Source organism: Oryzias latipes, chromosome 20, assembly GCF_053564925.1.
Source record: "Oryzias latipes strain Hd-rR chromosome 20, Olatipes_Hd-rR_3.1".
Taxonomy (NCBI): Eukaryota; Metazoa; Chordata; class Actinopteri; order Beloniformes; family Adrianichthyidae; genus Oryzias; species Oryzias latipes.
The window spans coordinates 17,096,701-17,121,315 of NC_136256.1; the positions used below are offsets into that span (position 1 = coordinate 17,096,701).

The 24,615-nt window shown below is 38.7% G+C and overlaps 1 protein-coding gene across 1 annotated transcript in view; it reads right to left on the reverse strand.

The window, feature by feature from the left end:
- The window catches only part of ofcc1 (orofacial cleft 1 candidate 1), a 70,779-nt gene that overhangs the window by 39,819 nt on the left and 6,345 nt on the right, over positions 1-24,615 (reverse strand). Inside the window, 13 exon segments of the mRNA NM_001122920.1 lie at positions 138-220; positions 5,856-6,120; positions 6,733-6,847; positions 6,999-7,147; positions 10,367-10,609; positions 14,284-14,395; positions 15,598-15,668; positions 15,863-15,949; positions 17,250-17,347; positions 17,659-17,868; positions 19,967-20,050; positions 20,685-20,789; positions 24,198-24,377. Of these exon segments, the coding sequence (NP_001116392.1) occupies positions 138-220; positions 5,856-6,120; positions 6,733-6,847; positions 6,999-7,147; positions 10,367-10,609; positions 14,284-14,395; positions 15,598-15,668; positions 15,863-15,949; positions 17,250-17,347; positions 17,659-17,868; positions 19,967-20,050; positions 20,685-20,789; positions 24,198-24,377 (1,802 nt within the window).

Below are 24,615 nucleotides of genomic sequence, written 5' to 3' on the forward strand. Positions count from 1 at the left end.
AGTCTGAAATGTATTTTGACAAATCTCAGATAATAAGCTAGGGAGGTGTGTGTAGGGTGGAGAGCGCAGGGCAAGAAAGGAGAAAAGAAAGGGGGTTTTGAAGGTGGGGAACACCACCCCTGAAATGACTGTATTACCTTGCAGTGATTCCCACCCTCTGCACCCTCTCTGCACGGATCACTCCTCTCCTCGCTACTCCCAGATAGAGGATAATTTTTTCCTGCATCCAGAAAATGACATCATTTCAAAAAATAACATTAACAGCAATGGCACAAAGCAATGAATAAATAAAAAAAAACAAGTACATTTCACAAATAATAATAATGCAGAATAACTCCTCCCTCATCTTGCGGTTAAAACACAATTTGAAAAAGTGAACGACACTATTTTCAATCCGATAATACTTGTGTTTTTGTTTTTTTTACATGTTCTTGTGGGATCTCCCGATGGAGGACACTTAAAAATAAAATGAAGTTTGAAGTCGTATTTAGGTATATTTCTTTATTTAATGTTTTTTTTTTTTTTTTTATCAGGAGCAGATGAAAAAAGGCCATTGAATGAAGCCTGTAGCAGTGACGTATATGTGCAACAATCAGCAGGCCACAAGCTCCCGTGCTCCGTTCCATTCCGATGCATCCACTTGCAGACAGATAAATGAATGTACATCTTTAGTGAGAGGCTCTAAACTAGCGGTAGAGCGTGTAAACAAAGCGATGATGGGAAATGAGAGCGTTACTCAGAGGCGAATATCTGGTAACCTCCTGTTGCTCTGGAAACATTAAAAGACCAGTGGCAACACTTATAAAATAGATAGAAAATGATTGACGTAGAACTTTAAGCCCCACCTCCACCATACATATTGACACAAATATATATTGCATATGCAAAAACATTTTTAAAGATAGATTGTGTCTTTATAATCTTTAATACTCAAGTAAATTTTGGTTTATGTGTTTGATTTAACATACAGTTTTACTGCAAGTTGTATTTTCAAATAAAAAAAGATAGTTTGTTGCAAACACCACAAAAAGCTTTGGACCCTTAACAATTTGAATTATTATATGTTAGTAAAGCTGACAAAAATAATGCCAAGAATGTAAGTTGCAATGCCTCCCCTCATTCTTCTGTTTTTTGTAAATTATATTGATGTGTTTTCTATCCTATCTTTTTTCCTTGACTGTCTCCCTCCTTTTTTTTTTCATGCTGTAATTTAAATGGTGAGCCGCCAGATGTGTGTCTCATGCTTGAAGAGTCAAAGATCTGCATTATTTAGCATATTAACATTCCCAGAATTTAAAAAAGGGCTCCTGCTTTGCCTGGAGGTTGCAATTAAGTAAACCTTAGCTTGATACATGTAAAAGTCTCACGATGTGAAACTTTCTCCCCCTGTGGAACCAATCACATCTATATAATACATATGGAAAACTCAGGAAAGATATAATTTTTCTCTTGCCATGGGATTAAATATATCAGTAGTAATAACTTAAATACAGCCTGCATATAAAAAAAATTCTGACAGCTGAAGAGTACATGCAAATAGTAAGAAGGAGAAATCAATGCTATTTTTAGAAGAGTTAGACAGCAAATGTCACACAAATTTGAGTCTTTATTTATCAACAAGTCACTAGTAAATATATCAGCATTCATTTATTCTGTACATTTTTAAGTTGTAATCTTGATGTGTCAACAGTTCAATCAAAAATTATCTGCTTTTTTAGAAAAGTAAAGTAAAAAAGTAGATCGAAAAATAACTTTTTTATGAGTTTGTTCTAACTTACCACTTTAAGACACCTGTTATCTCAATTATTCATTTACAGAAGTAGATTTTCTTTGCATTTGTGTGCCAATTTTTAAAGAGGATGTTTTGTACACATCCTAGCCGCCGCACATCTCCGGATCTGTTTCCAAGTACAATAACCCCGTAAACGAGTAAACATGGACCCCTCATGGATTAAACTGTACACACATACACACATGCTCATTACACAAGACCCCACTTGCTTATGGTCAGACACCGCTCAGAACCTGTGCGGAGGCAGCATCGACAGCTTTGACAGCTAAGGGCTATGTCCATGAACTCAGAGTGCTAGATCTGCCACAGCATCAGCCTCTCTGGGCACCCAAGGCCAACAACAAACTCCTTGTTATCCCCTGTGCGCTCTGAGCTGCGTTACGACCAGCACACAACCTCAACAAGTCCACACACTGCAACAAAGCACCCACACACGGAGAGAAACGCATATCAATGCAGATCCTTCCATATATGCACACTTTTCCAGGGGAGAAATTTAAGAGTGTACCTCATGAATGCATAACTCACCCTGCCTCTTTTCTTTCCTACTTACACACCAAGTCAGCTAGAGTAAAAAGAAAAGCCCGAAGGCGGCACCACCACTGAGACCCCATCACTGTGTTTGCGGTGAGATTGAACCAGACTGTGATGCTGGTTCTTGCTCACCTAGGCCCCTAATTGCTTAGAAATTGAGGGTTAGCAACTCACAGATTACCCCTGAGTCCACGACAGGATCTTGTGTTAAAGTTGCAATAAAACAGAGAAAACTGCGGTTTCAAGCAAGTATTATTTCTTATAATCTGTTGCACTGGAATGACATAAACAATTTTTAATTTTTTTTTTCTGGTGATATTTAGAAATCTTGTTTACATCACCAGACATTGATGCTGAATCTCACCATACTTTAAATACATTTTTAAACTTTTTGTGAGTTTGTTGACAAAATAAGATGTTTTCCTCTTTAGCCATCTGTATTGCACATTACGTTTTTGGTTAGCCTTTAAATTTTCAACATTTTATCTGAAAATTATTAACTAAAGTGGCAGAAGACCAAAGTGCCACTCCAACAAAGACATCTAATGTGAAATTCTTTATACTGGCTTCAATGTTTAAGGGCATAAATGTTAAAAATTAATTTATCAAAAAAATAAATTACACAAAAAGGGAGGGAAAAAGAGATATTAACTGTGATACAGTTATGCGAGACTCATCTGCACACTCATAGAGATTCACTAAAGGCGATCATGAAAGAAGATGCTGATCTAATTTGTCATTTGGGTTCAAACAAACCCAGTGTAACTGGATCATTCAGTTAATGTGAAAGGTCACTTAACCCATTGTGCCTCTAGCTAATCAGAAGTCAAATACACTTCATTATGCTGAGACAAGTCGTATGAGGTAACTTAAATTATTAATAAAGGAGCACAAAAACATGAAATTATTCACAAGGACTCTTCTAAAGAGCCAGTAACTCCATAAAAAGGGTAATTAGAGGTTTTGTCTGGGATTGAGACAACAGATTTTGTTCTGCAGAATTGATTGAAGGCCTTTGAAATTTAAACTTCCAGTTACGCTGACAAGCAATTCTCTGTTTTAATTATCAAGGGCATGACATTTATATGTTCTTGTTCTGAGACAAACAGAGAACAACGGAAGCCCAGACATTGTGAAGTCGAGTCTATGCATCAAAAACAGGGAGCCGTGAAAAAGGAAGGAAATGTCTGAAAACACTAAGTCTCAACTAAGGATTGGGAAAGAGGATAATTTGTTTCACTCTTCCTGCTGAATTGGATTTCCATTTTTGGTGAGGTTAAAGTTGTCCATCCAATCGCTGGCTTTGGCTTTGACATATCGCTCCATCGGAATGGCGTAATTTGCTCCAGAGGTAATGCAACATGAACGGATCTGTATGCAAATGTGGCACAAACGTCAGATCAGCTTTAGGGATGGAGCAGATTAGGTGTTGCGCAGGACACCTTTTGATCCGTTATTTTACTCACGGATCGGGTTCACTTCCCAAGTCACCTCCTCACCTGGCTGTGGGAATGTGTGTGCATGCTGTCATCCACAGCTGAGCGTGGGCTTCACGGCGAGGAGATTGGGTGCGTTTTGACTTGTGTGGCAGAACATAAATCTCCCATAGTGAGTGTTCTCTCTTTTGCATGCTTCCTCTCCCTTTTTCTCTCTGGAAAGGCACTCAGTTCGTTGGGGACACTTCCCTTGTGGGTGTTAGGATCTCTGTGGGGGGTCACAGGTCAGCTGGCGGAGGAAGCGACAAGCTGTGAAATGTAAAAGACCAATTTCTTCCACATGTTTCAGTGCTGGGAGAACACTGCCAAGCTGTCAGCCGGCATCACGTTTAAAATGGGCCAGGGTGCTACCCAGCAGACCTGTCACAACTCATTTGTAATTAAAAAGCCTGTGTGATGTTTAAAGCAGAGCACCCCAGAAACTTTTAAGGGCTGTTAAATAAAGATGAGCTGTGCGTGCAAAAAAAGAAAGAAAGACGAAGAAAAAAGGCCAGCGTATTAATAACAAAGATGCTGGCCAGTCGTCTTTGTAGTAAATCAATACCAAATGACCCGGTATTTGATTTCTGGCAACAGCCATTAAGGTTGGATGAATTAAGGCGGTAAGCATGAATATCATGCTCCTAAACTATGAAGGTAGATTTTTTTTTTTCAAAGTGTTTATTCCAAACTCAAAGGGTTAATAGATCATCTTGCCTGCATTTATGTATTAGATGGACATATCCATTTTGTGCTTTCAAACTATGGGTGGAAGTTCAATACTGAACACCTTTAATTTCTGGTCTAAAGATTGATTTCCCACTCAGATCATCTTTTGATCTATTTTAAAAGCGTCCCCAGTGATCCTTTAGTTATGATTATGCTGATACAAAATTTAAAAAACTGTCGTCTTCTACGACATAGTTTCTGTAGAGAGGCAGACGTTCATTAAAAAATTGCTTCTGAGTTTTGGGTGGGACTGTTGGCAGGAAGCAAGCATGCACTCATGTCTCATCAGCCCTTTGTTTACACTTTCTCCCACTAGCCCATCACAATCCCAACCAAACACTAGCGGTGCAACAAAATGGTGAGCAATATTGCAGCTATCCAGCACAGACGAGAAAAACAGAGACGCACATAGATCTATTTGTTTGCAGGTGGATGCATCAGAATAGAGCCGTTTTCAAGTGGTTTGGTCTGTGCAGAACTAAAAACAAACCTGAAGTAGCTAAAGAATGTTTCAGCTCGACAATTTAAACTGCTGGACTATCCAAGGATGAAGGCACAAGAAGAACTCTTCATTAGCTGTGACAGCTCTCTAAATAAGAATATTTGTTGATTGCTTTCTGTTTCAGTCTGAACTGAGCCTGTTTAATTAGGTCCGGATCGAGTCTTTTGATCTGTTTTAAGCGTCTCCAGTGGTCTTTTAACTATGATTATGCCGATTTTAGCCAAAAATAATTGCTTCACATTGCCTCATTTCGACTCTGTTTACATCCCATAATGCCCGGCTACTGTGGCCGTTTTGGCTCAGTCGTTCCACTGAGGAAACAGATGGTATTCAGACTGAGACCAAAGCTCAATCTGATTAGAAACGAACCGAATAAACCTCAAAAGGTGGGTCAGAGAGCGGTTCCTAGTCCTGAGCCACAGTCCGCTTGGGTGCATTTAGACAGAAAATGTGTTCCGGATTATTGGGGGAACGAACTGTGGTTCACTTTAAGAGAGCCAAATGTTTCCAGTCTGAATATACCCTAAAAATGTTATGTTTACTTCTAAAATGAGCAAAGTATTTTTTGTGTTTTAGCTAATAATTGCTTTTGATTGTGTTCTCTATAAATTTGCTGCATATATATTCTAAGAGTGAGCAGCATTTTTGTCTCTGAAGTGTGTTTCATTCTCTTTATCTAGTGATACCCCCAAGCATATTCCCCACAGTGGAGAGTTTCTGGAAAGTGACGCCTGCCATTCTTCTTTTCCCACTGCTTGTGACATTAGGATGACATTATCTCCCCACTGTGGCCTAGTAAGGGGTTTTAGCATGGGAGCCCTACCTGGGAGAGATGAGGAAGAGCAAGCAGAATCAGCTGACAGATGGAGACAAGACCCCTGATGTGAATGTGAAACAACGGGCTCTTCTCTGCAGCTGGGGCCTGCGTAGAGCTGAGTTTGAGACTCGGGCTGAGGACAGAGAAGTGACTGGGACGGGGGCCGAGGCTGGGGTTGATCCTCGTGGATCTCAGGTTTGATCGCAGGAGGGTTCGGTGCTACCACAGAGAGCTCAGACTGCACAGATGCACCAGGTGGGAGCCTTTTCACCTGAAACACAACAAACTGCAGGGAGGTTAGTTAGCTTGTCATGTGTCAATCCTTGTGTTCTATTCACTTTGCGTAACAGAAACTATAGAAATTTTATTTTACTTTATTTCCCATACTTAATAAAACACAACACAGGAATAAAAGCCCGTTCCTATGACACTTCAGAAATCCATTTTTGTGATAGATTGGCATTTATAAAACCATGCTTCTACGAAAGAGATTTACAAAGAGGGCACAGAACTTTGCTCTGGTTTTTAATTTGATTAAGATGTTTACTAATCTGCTCAGTGAATCAGCTCAAAGCATCTGGAATTGTTGGGCAAAGACGGGGCTCTTTTCTGCTCTCCAGGGCCATTTCTACTTACTTTGTGTGAGATTTTTATCACAGAAAAAAACAAAGATTCCACCCCAATCTTTTCATCCTGCCTTCTGAACATTCTAAACAATGCCTAGGCATCAGATAAAGGGAAATGTATGAGTGCAGTATTTTTAAAGGGGCCCTTTCAAATGGGAAATGGGTTCTTGTTTGTAAATTATTGCGAATATAAAGACATTGATGAATAAAACAGATGAAGACATATTTGTCTTCCCACTGCAGAAACAAGCATGCACCTGAAAATACAAGTTGCAAAGCCAGTTGTCCAGGTCAGAGCCGATTTGAGCCTCGATCTTTTTAAATTGGTCCATTTGTTGGTTGGGCTCCCCCCTCAATAGCGGAGTTTTGAACCTGAGTTGGTGACACACATTTAAAACATAAATCACTGAACCAATCAAATGGCTTCAATCAAAAGTTGACCAATTAAAAGCTGTTTAATCTTTTGTATTTATTTTATTGATAGGATGCAGCATTTTAGGCAAAGGCTTTCATTTTTACGCACTTGCCCTGGACTAGACAGAAGCTTGGCCCACAAATGGGAAAAGCACCCCAGGATAGAGCAGAGCTGACATGGCTGCTGTGCCCAGCTAGGTTGATGAGCTGGAATACCAGGACCATGGAGGGGGTGATATCACAGGCAGCAGGTAAGTTCTACAGGCACATAGTTAAAAAAAAAAAAAAAAAAAAAAAAAAGTTTAGTTCAGGTGGACATGAATTCTTGCATTCTAGTATTAGATTAAAAAAATATATATGTGGAAATTTAACACTTTATCATGGCTAAAAATCCGTCTAATATACTATACACTAGTAGTTAAGATACAATACTGCACAACCAAAAATGTTTAAATACAAGATACAGTTACATTATATATCCCTGTTGCATTTAAATTCCTACAAGATACAAGATAAAACTAAAGAGCTAATACAAGCCACCTATAGTTGAACACAATAAACATGCTCTGGCATTAACTTTAAAACACAAGTACCATATAGGTAAAAGATTAAAAGATAAAAAAAATGTCAGCTAAAAGCTCTTTTACATAAAATGTCTTAACTTGAATTTTAACCCACCAGAAGTGTCAAGCATCATGTTAAAAATGTGTTTGATATATTTATTGATTGATTTTGTTCTGATTCTTATTCTGTGTTTTCAAGGGAATTTCCAATACATACATTTTAATAAATTGCCTAATAGCACGAGTTGGACTGTTAAAGACAGAGCATAAAGGGAATCTTTGCTTGGCCTTTGCAATATGAACTGACAGCTTCTGAATTAGAGATTCAGTAGGGCCACCATCAGTCAAACTGATAACATTATGTTTGTCTTGCGTGGAGCCAAAAGCGTTGGTCTTTAGCTGTCAATGGAAAACAAATACATTCTTATTTACCTAGAGAATGTGTTTGCTTAAAAAATGAACTGACAGTGAGGTGTGTGCCACTTCATCCATCACTGGCTGAAATATTTTATCCCTTTATTAGTTGTAATGGAACATGCAAAGGATTTGTTTTAACACATAAATCATGTGGAGCTCATTCACCCCCCAACAAATCTGCAAGGAACCTACGAGATGATGGGTAGTAGTGAATGACTCAGGTCATCCATTTAAGGCATAATATCATGGATTTCAGATGCAAAGGATATTGGGTTTATTTGTATTATTCATTCTTGGAGGAAATATGACCAACGGTACTTTGACAGGCTCTTCATGTAGCATGTATGAACACAGTAAGTTTTATGCTTTCTGTCAATTTGGTAGACGTGGATGTTTTGCCTTTAAATATTTTCCATTCATTCCAATTCATTCCATTCATTTTGATCCATCAGCAGTTTCTTTATTATTTTAAAAAAGGACACACGGAGACTGATTTTTCTCCATTTTAGTTTGTTTACCTGGCAGTGAAATCAAAATGTGGGAAGATGCACGATTGTCTCAGTGGTCTGAAAGTTGAATTCAGACAGCTAGTCCTTTTCAACTCCTCACAGATGTTCTCTAAAACATCAATGGCTCAACTCCACAATTTCAGTCTAAATCCAAGCGCAGACAGACAAAGCAAATGGTGAATTCAAAAAGTGAAGAGAGCTCCAAAGGGAAGAAAGGAAAATAAGCTCCTAGCCTCCTCTTACCATCACTAATTCCTCATTTCCTCTTAGAAGAAACTGCAAGTATTCTGAAATTGCACACTATCGTGTGGGCAAGAGGAGGGAGAGGCAAAAAAAACACAGTTAAGCCCGTAGTCTCAGACAAATCTGATCAGCATTTCCACAGCTGTCAATGAGAAAAACAACAGCTGGTTTGTCTGTAAAGTACAGCTCATGGTTTAGGAAGGAGAAGAGGAAAAGAAGAGTGACACAAGGCATTTAGCATGCCTTACTTAAACCTCCTTTTTTTTTGTTTTACCTCTGAATCAGATCCCAGGTCTGCATTCAGTTCATGCCAGCTTTTACCCCATGCCTTATGTTTGATGGCAGCCGGAGACAATATTATCAGGAAGCTCCCGCTCAGTGAATACACCCACCAGCACATTGACAGTGTCCACATCTGTAAAATACTCCAGCTAGCCCTTAAACAGTTGCCATCTGAGCGTATACGAGTCTGTACGAGATCAGTGGGGACAGTGAATTTAAAGGCTTCCGTTTTAAGGTTTTACTTTGGAATCTTTTGTCCCAATCAAACATAAATGAATACAGATAACCACGTCTAATCCACTGGTCAATGTCAGCCATCCTTAAGTGTTTTTTGTTTTTTTAAGATTAGAGCTGCTGCTATAGAGTATCGCTGCCTTCTCATCAAGAGGTTTATGGCAGTGGTAGTGACGTGTATTTCATCTAATATAATCCGCTGTGTTGGTTCCTCAATAGGACCATATGGAAAAAACACATTTATTCCCTTTATTACAGAATGAGGTAAAGCTGGATTTTTTTCTGCTCTTTTGAACAAAAATAAACCATGTAGACAATTATGTGTAACTTTTCTGGCTGTGAATTTATCTCAGTTGAGTTCAGATACTCAAACTGTATTTTTCAATCCATTTTCCCTCCAATAAAACATTACCTCCTTTACATCAATGAATAATTGATATTAGGTTTGATTTACATGCATGGATTAAATGCCATGTTTGAGAAGTTGTTGTTTTATTCATCCGGATGTCCCCAGGGATAAACTTGGAAGCCGTGTGTGGCATATTTTCATATGCTGCTTTTCACCAGTAATATAACTTAACCCTCTCAATCTGGAAACTCTGTCTTCTCTGCAAGCACTTAAAGCAGGAAAGAGAAGCAGCAAGAGGAACTTGCAGAGTAAAATGTCATTGTTGTTGTATTGAATCTCTGGGTGAGATCAGTGAGTGTTGGAAAATTCAGGCCACCAGGGTGTCAAAAATGGGTTAAAACTTTCATTTTTTTTATTGCTAGATTATATTTTTCCCCAAAGATATAAAAATATATTAAAGTTGTTATATTTCATGTCACAAATTTAACATAGCAGCCTTGATTACAAATATTTAAAACCTGCCATTTTAATTTGGATCATTATTTATTTTCTGCAAATCAGAAAATAGTTAAATATTTTAGAGTCATGGAGCTAGGATGCAAAAAAAAAAAAAAAAAAAAATGTGTCCACATAACCAACTTATATAGTTGCTGTGTTTTCTACATCAGCCATTGAGAGTTTACAATTTGACAGGTTGGATGTTAGATTTTAGGCTTGTTTACATCAAAGATTCACATCTGTATTTAATATTAGAAACCAGGCAAATTTACAAATTACTATTTTTTAAGTTGTGACTGTGTCTTTTGGTTGCTACATGAATAAAACCAGTTTCAATACTTTTACCAATCCTCACATAGAGTTAAACTGAGATTATAACCACCATGAAGAGGCTCTGGTTAATTGGTAGATCGTTGTGGTAGAAGCGGCCTCCATGTTCCGTCGGCTCCGTGGACGTTCCCCAATCCTGATGCTTGCTCTGACCAAACAAAGCAAGAGTCGAACCCCCTAGACGGCTGTGAATCGTCACTCGGATAGAATAAAGGCCTCTGGGAAGTTTGTCTCTGGTGGCTCTTAGGCAACAAACACGCACCTCCACAGGCTGAGGAAGGGAACTCCGGGCACTCTAGGAAAAACAAAGTGCAGAGCTTAAGTTTGGGTTTTAGCAGTTAATCAGCATTGTTTTTTTTGTTTTTTGTGTGAAACACTAAATTAAGGCTAGAATAATTGTTGACACCCTATTGGTAACACCTGAAACTGCTGTCAACCTCATTTTTTTTATAGCATACCCTCTATGTTCTAAAGCCTTTGCAAATGAGCGATTTTATCATTTTTGCTGCCCATGTGGGGATAAGAATGTGGCTTATCCTAGACAATAATGACTATTTGATATAAACTGAAGGTTCTGTAGCATTATTTTATTCTTCATATAACGAACATTTTAACAACCCGACCATGTTTCTGTTTAGCGGTACTATTTAGTGGCCTTTTACAATTTGAAAATGTGTGGTGTTCCAACACCTGAGATGATTCCTAGAAAATCATGAATAAACCACCAAAACCAAGAAAAACAAGCTTTTGTGTCATTCAAGATGTTGAAATTGCAGCCCTGGAGGGATCCACATAAAGGCCAATTCACTTTGATTCATAACATAAAAATGTTAACATGTTTTTCTTATGCCTGATTGGGGCACAAAGGTGACAAAAGCATCATTTAATAAAAAAGAAAAAGAAAAACTACCACAGCTGATGCCCTCCTTATGAAGCTGCATTCAAAGAGTCGAGGCTTAAGGCCCCTAGACCCTGCTCAAGGGCACATCAGCATTTTATTGTTATCAGGGTTTGATTAACCACCGAGATGAAGGTTTCAAAATGCCAGCCTTCTGGTGGCAAGATTACCACACTCACCTTCAGGCTACATCAGCCCACTTGTTGTTTATGCGCTTCAGTTTCTTCTTTCAAGGATTTACAATGAGTAATAGACTAAGCTGGTTAGATGGTTTGCTTTTTATATAGTTATCATTTTGTTAGAGAACAATACAAATACAATAGGGTACAAACAAACTTCTGCCAACAAGCCCACAAGGCCTGATGCGCTTTAGAAGTCAACTGCTGCTTTGACGTTCAGGTTTCTTATTCAGCTGTCCCTGACCCTTGAAATGCGATCTCTCCTGATTTGACTAATCAAAACAGGATCGTAGTGGAAGTCAAGGTCATATTTTTTTGTCCTCCTCTTTTCTTATGTGAAAAAAACACACTAGTAATTTTTGTAGAGGTGTAACGATTTATCGGTTTTATCAATTAATCAATTTATAGACGATCCGAACAGATCAATCTATCTGAGGCAAGTTGGTAATCGAATCAACCTATCCCATTAAAAAATCGTTTCAGTGAAGATGAAATAAATCAATTATGTTGATCTTGGAAAATGCCATTTGGATTGTGATACAGTAGGTTTATTCAATTATAACGTAAAAACAACCTAGTGATGGCAGCAAAATATTATATTGCCATTGTTACTGTCCAATGTGTGGAAACACTTTGAATTCATCAAAGACATCTTTACGCGGAAAAACCTGCCGAGAAGTCTTGTTTACTTGTTTGTTTGTACACATATTTAATTTACACTTAATAATCCTGCAAGAAAACAATGAATCTGGAAAACTTCATGAATCGAATCGTCAACCAAAAAATTATGATATGAATCGTTACCTCCCCTAAATTTACGGTCATTCTAGGAAATTAGTGTGACAACCTTTTACGTATAATGGTAAAAAAAAAAAGAAAAAGATTTTTACTACATTTATAGCATATATTCATTCCATGCTGTCTTGTCCAACGATATTCTTTTGTTTTAAAGTCAATAACTAAGTTTATAATGAAGTTTTAAACATCCAATTGGGCTCAAGGGGACAAAATTTTGGGCTTACAAAATAAAGATTTCAGTTCTGATGAATCTTTTTAAGTCAGAGGCACCCAATGCAGATGTTCGCAGGTGAAGTCTGCCCCACTATGCATCCTTGCTTTCCAAAGCAACCGAAACAATATTGATATAATGGAAATGAGTATTATTGAAGGCAAAGGAGTTCAGCCCAGGCGTATAACATTTTCAGAGGTAAAGACCTCCAGACTGCCTCATTTATAAAAAAATGTATGTAAGACTGGAATGAAAGGGGGAAACAAGAAAAAGAAAGATGCAAGGAATTATTACCAAACCAGTATCAAATTCTCACTTTGTATATCTTTAAGAAGTATTGTTTTTATCACTTTCACGCACTCGCAGAGCAATGATAAGAGACGGCGAAGACAGCACAGCAGAGGTAAAAGGTGAAGTGAGCCAATTTTCCATATCAGAGGTGGTGTGTTTGCCCCAAGCCTGAGTTGTGCCTGAAGTGCCATAACATTACAGCACTCCTACAGATGAGATCAAAGGCTCTAGTGAGGGATCCTCCGTGGTTTTGCTGGCAAGCTGCCGCCCCTTCGCTGAAACGTCTTTTCAGGGTTTTCCACACATTGACTGATCACACAAAATACACTCCTAATAGAGACAGGAAATGCCACATACAAAAACTTCTTTTCTCTCTAAGTATGGGCTAATATTCAGAGATTAAGCTTTCTTGTTAATTATTTTCATTTTAATTAGTAAATCTTAATTAACAATGAACATTTACCCTTAAAATTCTTTGGCTTCGGAATGAAGGAGGGGGTGAAGAAAAGAGAGAATAAATATGACAATCTTTTTGGGACCTCCGGGCAGGATTACTGATGCAGGCTGCCTTAGTTATTAAACACGTTCTAGATTAAATGCCTCTATGAATTTTTCAGAGAAATATATTTTCATAGTTTTGCATGCCAAATGTGACATTTTAGATTTCAGATTCATCTTGCTGCAGTAATTTTAAGAAAATGTCATATAAACAAAGATTTTGTCATTTACCAAGAGAAATTACTATGCGTATCAGGTTTGGCCTGTGCTGCTCTTTTTTATTTTTTTTTTGTATTTCCCTTCTCCCTTCTTTGCCACATATTCTGCCTGTGCTAGTTGTTTCAAGTCAGCAAGCCATAAAAAATCTTTATCTCAGTGAAACACAGCAATTTGGGAGATAATCGAATGGTGACTGGGGGGCACAAACGCCAGTCTGAGGAATTATACCACAATCTCCCCTGCATTTACAACCTTCCTCAAAGCCAGTTGTCACCCTGGAAGGAAAGCCCCCGACTGAAGATTCATTACATCTTTAAGCCAGCACGGTGGCATGGCAGCCTCATCCCCAGATGCAACACAACAGCACACTCCTCCCACAGCTGGAGATGCTAGTGCTAAAGCTGCAGTCTTCTCCTTTTCTCCCTGGCTTCTCTTTTCTTTCCTCTGCTTCAGTTTGGCATTCTTTACCTCCATTTTCCACCTACTTATATTTACCATCCACACAAAGCTTGAAAACATCCCTGATATCCTGTGAAAAAGTGGTTGTAAGCATACAGTATGATGCATTTTAACTGTATAGTGCGTTCATGTGTCTTTATGAGAATGTGCACATTGAAGACAAAGTGAAAAAGTAGGAAATTGGGGCTTATAATTTTTTCTTTTTCTCTTATTGGTCCCATTCAGTACAGGATTTCACATAATTACATCAGTTGGCTTTTCTTTTTATTAAAAATAGCACATTGTTTTTTGACGATTTGATGGGATCAGGATCTTCTCCTGTGACCACACTCATAGAGATCATGTCATTTCCTGTTTACATGCCTTCTGCTGCGTTATTTTTTAAGTCCGCGGACACAGCAGTGTGCACATCTTACCGGCCACGGGGGGCGTGACGCCAAAGACGAGGATTCCAGGACTGCCGTCATCTGGCCGTGTTTGGCGTCTCCTTGGCCTCCACCCAGCTCGCTGACTGATGGGCTTTCAGCGCTGGGACGAGCGTGCATGTAACAAACACAGGGGATAACCCTGTTTACTTCCACCTCTGTGTTAGACTGAGTGTCGCTAAACTCTAGAGCAAACAGCGGCTCAGTCTAATAAAACAACAACAAAACACTTTCCGTCGTGTCTCTCACTCTTGTTCCTCTCCTTTGTTTTTCTCTCCTTCTGTTTTTCCCTGCCTTTCAATCTTATCAGGGGTAATGTAATAAGCGGTTGCTTTGCTCTGTCTCCTCGCCACCTTTCTTAATTCCTCAAAATAAAGCAATATCAGAGGGGCCCTGGCCTGCCTGGGACTGGGGATAAGATGCTTGTTAAAGGAAGGATAATTTAGCAAATAAATGCTCAGTATCAAAGGCAGACACTGGATCTTTCTTTTCCCTGCTCCCCTCCCTCCTCTCTGTTTCCCTATCAAAAGTATTACATGTGCTTTCATCAGTTCACAACACAGCGCAGTGTGCTTCTGAATGCAATTACTCAACCTCCATTAAATCAGAGACAGTAGAAACAAATGAATTACACATTTGTTGCAAAAAACCACAAGTCAGCCTTGTGTGGCTGGTCTTTCTTTTTTTTCTTCTACAATGGGCATGGGGAGAGAAAAGTGAAATAATTTCTTCTCCATTTTAGGGCGGATGTAGCCCTAGGTGATGCATACAAAGTCTCCCATATCTAATAGCCACCCACTATTGATATCAGAAGGAATTTACCGGGTTCATCGCTGTCTAGAGGAGGACATCTTGCTAAACCTCAAACCACATTCATCTGACAGGGCTGGTGTCCGACTAGCACCCACCCATATCGCAGCCCGGCACGGGTAGAATTTGGATGTGTACAATCGCTTTCTTGATTTTATCATGTCAGCCACTGTAGTAGTCCATAATTACTAAAAACTTAAACATGCTAAGCTGATTGCCTGCAGGGCTCCCCCCACAAGATGTGATGTGTGATCTCTGACTAAAGTAGATGGACCAAGAATTGATGCACCTCCGAGCCCAATGACACGGACAGATTTCTGTGCCCCTGAGCCATATTACCCATAATGCAATGTCTGCCGACAAGAGAAGCCATGCAGAGGACATATGAATCTGGAATGTCAGTGGGAATACAAATGCTTTTCGCACAATTAATGATTACAGTCATGTGACATCAATTTTACATATGGAGAGAAAAATGAAAGGGGCTGTACTTACCACGGAAACAGTGTGTTCAGCCTGGGCTGTGGTCTGACCGCTTCATCACAGTCTCTGGGTGAAGTGGCATTCTTTGGAAAAGCATGTCAAAGTTTAAAATCAAAAGCTAAAAAAAACTTGTATTAGTATTATTATTTTTTACTTTTTGAATATAAGCACTAAATCTTTCAGATTATTTATGCTTAAAGGAAAATTTTCCAGAAATTTTACAAGCAAATTGTTTGTTCAAATGTTGCTTGAAAGCTTACCACACAGAGGCTGTTACCTCACTGTTCCCTCTGAAAAGGGAAGCTAGCCTTTTCTTCCTCTTTGCCCATTCAGTCATTTTCCAGGGTTTATTTGGAGCTTGTTGCTAAAAATATGTGATAATACAAATACACACTTACTTTGGGGGACAATACACTGCCCCATAATGACAGAGTTAAACACAAGGAGTCAACTGTAATGCAATCTGCAGGCAATCGATTGTGAGCCAGGCCCTAAAGACATGCAGTGTTTGATGAGTGTATCTGCAGCTTTTACATTCAGTCAGCACATTCATACTCCCCATTCAGATGTACTGAAACTGCTAAGTGACAGCCCAATACAGACTTAGTATTGTGAAATGCAGATAATCGGGAAAAGTCTGTTTATTTGTTCTAAATAGAGTCGAAATCTCTGGTAGATGATGCACTTTCAATGGGAGGTGGGTGTGAAAACAGTAGGGGAGCCCGCTCATATAATAGCAGAATAAGATAACACTGATCCAATACTGATAAATTACAGCGTGGATGCCACTGACTGTTCACATATAGAAAGATGAGTCAATGAGAAACACTGAACATTTTGTAAACACTTACATTTACTCTTTTCATGTAAATTGACACCCCATCTGTCTTTCAAATAAGATTAGAACTAAAAATACAGTGGATAGAAGTTCTACATCCTGTTTTCATATGCCTTAATGTCTGTAATTCTTTGCAGTCTCAGTTTTCCAAGACAATGAAAACCTTATGTTCCTCTATCCACTTCCTTTCCTCTTTGAAATAAAAGGCTGCAAATGCTCCTTTTTAGGGAAAAAAAGGCGTCAGATCTTAAAGCTAGCTTAGAAAAATCCCTTCTCTCCTGTTTGAAAATAATATGTAGTCATGCTCTATTTTTTTCTAAAAGACAAGAAATGCAGCTTCAGTAAGAGACAAATATGCATAATAATGCACAACAAAGTTAAACGGCAGAATGAAACCGTCTGTAAATAAATTAATTGTGTGAGCATAACATATTTGGAACAGAAGATAGAGTTGAAATCCATGCACCAGTTTTGTGCTGAGGATGAATGAGTAATGTAACTTGTGAAATACCTCGAGTGCCTGTTTCACAAAAAGAAATTTCACAGCTGAGGTTTAGAACGGCTTTGATCAAACAAAAGAAAAGCCACATTTCAGTAAAAGGTTTTGGAAACCAACATGGAACAGGAGAGGGAAAATTAGTTAGGCAAGTAAGTCACACAGCAGACAAACAGACATCTGAACAGATAAAATCAGACAAATGTACATGCACACTTGCACACGCTCTCTGTCCATTAGCCAAACCACTGATATGCAGCATAATGGACAAGGCTGATGTGCTGGTGAGTATGGGATGATGACACAGATATTCCTCTTTGTAGCCCTGACCTGCTGCAGTGAAAGGCTGCCAAGCGTGATCATGTCAGGCTGCACACGCTCCCTCAGCTGCTGGGCGTAGTGGGGAATCACTTCCTCAGCTGTCCTCGCTGCAAGAAATAACTTATGACATCAAAAACCTCCCAACATTTGACAAAAACGTAATGTTCTGAAGCAATGTGCAGGATCAACTTGACCCACTTCACCTCCTAAATATGTGTTGTTGAAATATAAATGAAATCTTAATCCTTTCTTTAAATCTAAGATTTCTTTGCTTTTCACAGGCACCCAAAAGCACTTCATGATTTATTCAATCATGCAATTTTTACAATACATCAACATAAACTAATATACCCTAATATAATGTTATTGCTGCATAAAATAAATGAAATTTGTAACCGGATAAAGAACAAAGCATTACTTTTTACAGTGATCTCTCTGCCCATCTCCATCCTCCCCGCTTCGAGTCCAACTTCTCCACCCTTGGCTCGTGTTTTGGCAGTGGTGTGGGCCTGCGAGGGCCCAGAGCCCGAGGCATCACCACCACTGTGGAGCAGCAGTCGCCGCTGAAGCAGCAGATCACCCGCCTTCACCTCCAACACCTCATCATCCCTGGAGGCTTGTAGTGTACCTGGAGAGATGTGCATCAGTGAGTAAGCAGACTCATACACACTACTACACACACATCTATGTGCCTTCACAAACATCAGCAGCACTTGGATTTCCAAACTGATGGATGAGCATATTTAGCAGCAACACACACATTCACACAGTTGGGTTCTTTTGATAAGCATTAAAACTGATTTATTAATTACGAAGAGCAATAGTAACCCTTTCAAACATACAGATAAATAAAAATCACTTTTATATTCTACTGCACACTGCATATCTTTACATTAATATAAGCAGTATTTTTTAGTATATATTTTTAAAATATAATTTTAAAAATAATCTAATAGATCTGTTTATTGTACTCATAAAATATACTTTGGAAAATTGCTTTAAATATATTTTTTAAGTACGATTATTCACACAAGATAGATGTTTCATACTACTATTTTTTTACATTGAAAAAAATATTTTGAGTGAATATTGTAATTTTTTTTTTCTGTGTTTCTCTGTTTCTATTCAATTTTATTTTCTATTGGATGTACAGTGGGGCCAGTTTATATTTGAAGATATCCATTTAAAAACAAAAGAAGTCAAAGGAAGGCAGGACAAGATATATTTGGGGAAACATGCAGGATAAAACAATAATTTCCTTAAATGTACATTTAACTGTCTTAGCCATGTTTGTGCTTTCTGCCATACATTTAGCCAAATATGTGTGTAAATTTGGAAACAAAAGTAAAAAAATGCATTTGGTTCATTTGGACCTCCGAGCCGGTTTACCCCTGCAAAGAACGTAGCAGTCTGTACCGGTGGGGGGCATTCGTACAACTGCTTAAGGTAATTGTCTTAAACACTGAAGTGCTAACTGGCAGTCACAGGAGTTGGACTCCATTACAGAAGAGCTGTCTCTTTCTTTTCCTGCCTCTCTTTTCCTGTTTCCTGCCTTTTTGCCTGGAACTGTTAATCCAAGATCCTCTTTACTTTCACTGTGGGATTTCATGAACATTCGGAGACAATGAATAGGGCTGCTAATCTCGCTGGTACAGCTAAATCCAAAACAATAGAAAATAATACAAGCCTACTAAATTCTAGCGTGTTGAAGCTGGCCTAAACCCATCACTTGTGCGCGGGAATTACAAGGGAGATGTGCGCTATGTCAACAGGATCTGGTACGACTGTCTTCACACAGAACAATGCTAAGCTTCAACCTTCCCAGTGTTGGCCTTCTCACCAAACTAATGAGGGAAGACACGCCTACTGTGAGACAATGGCTGTGCCTGGAAAGCACATGTGAGCCTCTTTCTAGTTTACCATTTGTTTTATTATGGCACCACTTCCTGCAGAATATCTTGTTTATATTCGTTTTTTGTCCTTATAAAATTTTTCCTCAAGTTAACGGATTTTTTAATGTTAACTCTCAGTTTTTTCCAATTAAAAGAAATGTATTGATTTGGTTTAGAATCTGCACCTCTGTCATAGCTTGTTATAGACATGGGCACAGGGGCCATGCAATGACTGTCCTCTCAAATTGGCCTGCAAAATCCAAAATTAGCTTAAAAAATGCAAAAAACAAATAAACAAGCACGCAACAATAAAAAAAACCCACACAATTCAAATGAAGTAAACATAAGGATGGACAGACAGGCAGTTGGAAAAATAAAAGTAAATGCAGCCTCAACAGGCCACAAACAAGTGCCCTACTTGTGCTGGTCCCAAGCCCGGTAAATTCAGAGGTTAGGAAGATCAATAAACATACAACCTATAAGACATAGCTACAGTGTGTGGATAGATGAACTGATATGATGACATCATGGATTTCTCCACATTTTAGAGGCTTGGAGGGATAGGACACCCTAAAGTCTCAGCACACCCAGACGTGCACCCCTGATATTCTACCTGCACCCCATAGTGGAGCTGGCTAAATCTGACCTAATCACTGTTAAAATAGATTTAAATTAGAATTGTGTCAAAAAATAAAAATAAAAATTGAGCACAAACGACGTTTAGAGGTGGTTGATTTAGCATTTCAAAATTTGCTTGACATAAAATTTGAATTAGTTTAAATTAAGCAACCTACAGCTCATTATGAATGTGCATCACTATAAAGAGATACATACCAGGTATGTCTAAAGAAGTGTCATCGTCCTCCAGCAGGGCAGCCATCCTTTCGTACAGCCTGTTTTCATCTGCGTTCAGTATTGCTACAAATCAAGACAATTACAAAGAAATTAGAGTATCTTCAGCAGTGATGGCAAATTACATGCATTAGCGGGCTTCAAAATTACTTTGTACTTATCAGAGAAGTCAATCTAAAGCACATCTTAACATGCAAACCTGAGATATTAGCTGTGGCTGGAGAGGGGTGAAAATGAAGTGCATGCAGAGGGGTAATGAAATAGGAGCATTAACATGCCTGTTAGCCAACCTGTCAAGCTGTGATGAGATTTGATTTGGTGAATCCTTTGGTATTACACGGCAGTGATATCCAAAAGATACAGGTGAAATGGCTTCTCCATTAATAGCCAGGTTTCATTATAACATGCATATTACTTGGCTCCCAAGAGCTTGCTTTTAATAGGCCTCCTTAAGGAGGGGGCTGCAAACTATTGATATGGCTCTGCGTGTGTCACTTGACAAGGGAGAGAAATTGCTACGGTGAAATGAAAACTGACCAATGATACATGACCTTCATCAATGACAAGTTGGGTAGCCAATCTAGCAGTGCCATCGCTTAGTGTATTTACATAGACTCTGAAATGGCAGGCTTCTCTCAGTGATCTCTTTCACCCCTCTTTAATGAACCGTGGAGAACCATTATGACAGAGAATGGCATACTTAATTCCAACTCATCTTTAGTGTTGACCCCAGTCGTCCAGTGATGCCTAGGGTCTATCTGCTCTGCCGACGATGGGTCAAAGTAATTTTGGGCATGTTCATTTCCTGTGGAAAGTGTGAGAGCAGAGTGAATGAGAGAAAGAGGGCTTGGGAGTTGGGGGGAGGAGGGGGGTTAACATGGGAAAGGAATGAGGGAGTTGTACAGGTTCAGGTTAGTGGTTATTAGAAGCACATGAAGCAAAATGTTAATTCTGAAACCCACACTGTGGAAGGGCAGTGGCAGCAGCTTCTGCCAGATAAGGCAGAGCCAAAATGAGACACAAATTCAGGAGCACGAAGTGGGAAAGAGACTGCCGGGCTTCTCAAAGCACCTCTCTGAGGCCTGCGGTACTCTGGGGCTTAATTAGCATGCTGCAAAAGGTCACGGAAGGCAATCTCTTAAATACGTCTGCCATATGTTTGGAGTGTTCAAAAGAAACTAATGAGTCAGTCTACAAGCCCAAAAGTACTTGGAATTTCAGAGACCATACCTTCTAAACACTCTTCGGTCAGTGTCCTGAAGGACCTGGAAAGTTTGGAAGGGGGAATTCAAAGGAAAAGAAAACAACAACCTGAGCCTATATGTCTCATTGTCTTCTTATAAGCAATCACTGACATATAAGTATCAAGTCTTCTCCAGCACATTTATAGAATGGCTCCAGGGATCGCTCTCTTAAGAGCAAACCCCACCAAAAAGCTTTTAAAAACTCTAAAAAAGGTCTCGGATATTTTACAGCAATCAAATTTGCTTAAGCTGTACTATTCAGGTTGTCCAGCAAATAAAACAAATGCTGCATGAAATCATGTTACATAAGTGCTTCCTTTATAGGCGCTTGTGAGGACCAACATTTGGATGCATAAAAAAGTGCCTGGACAAAAGCACCACTGAACCCCCCACTTCAGAAAAAAAAAGGTTAGATGGGATTCTTTTCTCTTGAATGAAACGCCTGCATGAGGTTTTCATGCTGTCCATATTTGAAGCCTAAAACCCGGACTGAAACTTATTAACTGAGGAGCAGCGGTATGACTCTTCAATGGCATCATAAATTGAGTGTGAAATTCACATGTTAAATCTCTCTACACAGTTAGCAGTGAGTTTGAACAATTTCTCAGCAAATAGCTCTGAGGTTATGAAACCCTTTTTTCAAATACAAATTTGCATAATGGTAGTAGCTTTGTGAATTGCCTTTTGAGTCATAGCTGTGATTTACCTAAATAGTCTGGCTGCCCTCCAATATATCCCTCTGATGAAAATTTCAATTATCTGTTCTTACATGCACAGTATCAGTAAGTAGCCTTTCTTCCAGGGAGAAGAACTTATAACAGATGAGGAGATAATGAATGGTTGGAAAGGCCAAAGCATCACAGACACCAAACCATTTTATTCTTGGATACTGTGTAGCTTTTTGGACTGACACTTTCATCGTCTAGTGAGTTTTTAGCTGCATGAAAAGATGTGAATGTTAAAATATAAATTCATTATCATAAAGGTCAAAGTGTTAGAGTTTTTTTTATTCTTCTTGTCACTCCATGAGCTTTCTTTTTTCTTTTTACTCAAAAAGTGTATGTGAATCTTTGTTATCTGGTGTGATATACAAACCCACTTTGATGAAAATTTGGTTTTTGGTGTTTTTAATATGTTCTTGTCTCAAAACTGTATGGCAGGATAGCTCCAATATGTTTTAGCAATATTAGCTGCACCAATAATATCAGGTTGGGGTTGTGAGGGGCTGTAGGCTAGCAGGTGAGAGTGTAAACAAAGAACTCCGCATCAACGGTCCCGCCCACAACTTAGAGGCAAATTTCTAATTAACTACTGCTGCTCTGCAGAAAACATGTCCTACACACGTTATTTGTGTGGCTAAAAACGGCTTATTCGTAATTAAAGACCAATTGGAACACTTTTACAATAGATTAAAAGATGAACTGAGTGGACTTTAAAACAAACTTTTATTAGAACATAATAAGAGAGAGAAAAGGGTGATAACACAGATGACCTGATAGGGATGAACTAAAAACAAGACTCTTATTTACACCGAGGATGATGACTTAAATTAAGACAGCTGTGGGTAATTTTGCTCATGAAAGCAGGTGGGACTATGACAGGAGGAAGACACAAAACATGACAAAAACAAGAACATAACTAAAACAAAAGGACACAAATCCTCATCCATAATATTGATTTTTACAGCAATCAAACAAGTAAAAGAAATTACCTTGAGTGAGCTGTTAAATGTTTTGTCAGACCTCAATTTTTGATGAGTTTTCAAATTAACATTAGGGCTTTTGAGGCACAACATGTCTTTTATGTTTTGTTTGATTAATAGTTCATTTTTGATTGGATAATTTAGAACATCTGAAGTGGTTTTTCTTTTTTTATGTAATTTTTGACATTTTGTATCTGGACAACCTAACATGTGCCTAAAAGAATACCTTGGCAGCAATTATAACCGTCCATTGCTGAAAGGCTGTACTTCTTTATTACATTTATCGTATGTCTATCAGTTGGTAAGCTAATTAAACTTCTGTAGTTTGGTTGTTCTCAAAAAGCTGTTTTTTCAGACATCTTTAATAATTTTGACCATGTTACCAAACCTCGTAAAGATCAACAAATGATCTCCTTCTTAATCTTCTAAACCAAACCCATTGAGACAATTATTGTTGTAATATTGGGCTATGTAAATAAAACTAAATTGAATTGAATCAAACAAATTGTGTTGGAATTGAGTTGTCATAAATATTTACTGTAAACCTAACATGCAAGATGCATGCAAGTAAATCTAAACTACCTTAAGGCCTCACCAAAGTGAGAAACTGCTAATAACTGGGTACAATACCAATATTGAAGAGCTACATTAATGAATTAAAAAAACGAATTGTTTTGCACATTAAAAAACAACATGTAATTATTACAAACCTTTTAGCGCAAAAGCAATAAAAATAAATAAATCAACCACAATGATTTAAGAATCTAAGACATGACTCATGCCTGAGAAAACTGGCATACTTACAACCTTGAACACATCCTAATTTACCATCCCATTCCTCAAGAGTTCCCTCTGACATACTGAATTATAAGGGGGCATTTTTGTATGCCTGATTGGCCTTGAGCTGTGTTTTGGGGGTGTTGTGAGTACACTGCACAGACAACGGATCAGCTTGGTAACATGGTAGCATATGTAAATTCACTCTCCTATGACTCCAGCCCACCACAAGGCATATAGCTGAGAGTGGGAGTCGAGGCTGATTGTGTCAAGGGTACTTCTAGATAGAGACAGAACACCCACTAACACAGGGCTCCCAAGTGAAGAAGAAGTTATACAAGGGTTGCTTGTTTGGACACGCTTGCTTTGGAATGCTACGACCAAGGGCACCCAAAACCAAGAGAGAACGGAAGAGGAAGCGAGAGAAAGGTTAGATCAGGAACACATCTACTGTCAACAGATTTGAGGCTAATGAAGAATGAAGCTTCACCTCTTTCTTTGGCAGGGGCTTGCAGCTCCATTTTTTTATGGTGAGCTGCAAGGGTGCTATCCGGCCTGTCACCTCGCATTTTTCTCCCCAGCCAAGTCGAAGGAATGGAAAGCTCAGTGCTTCCTTCTCCATCGAAGGCTGGGTTATCTATGCCCACGACAGTGTCGCTCTCTTCACTTCCTGTCCACATTTAGGGAAAATACAGAAAAAGGAAACAACTAAAAAATATTTAAAAAACAACAAAAAAGTCAAAACAAGCAAATACACATATTATAAACGACAAAATTCTGGTGGTGATTTTTCTCCCCTGAAACGTTGAAGCCGCATTCTCCTTAGATGATACTAAAACACAATTAGGTTAAAATTAAATCAGAATCTTGCAGAATGAGAAAAAAAAGAGGAGAAGAAGAAATGATTA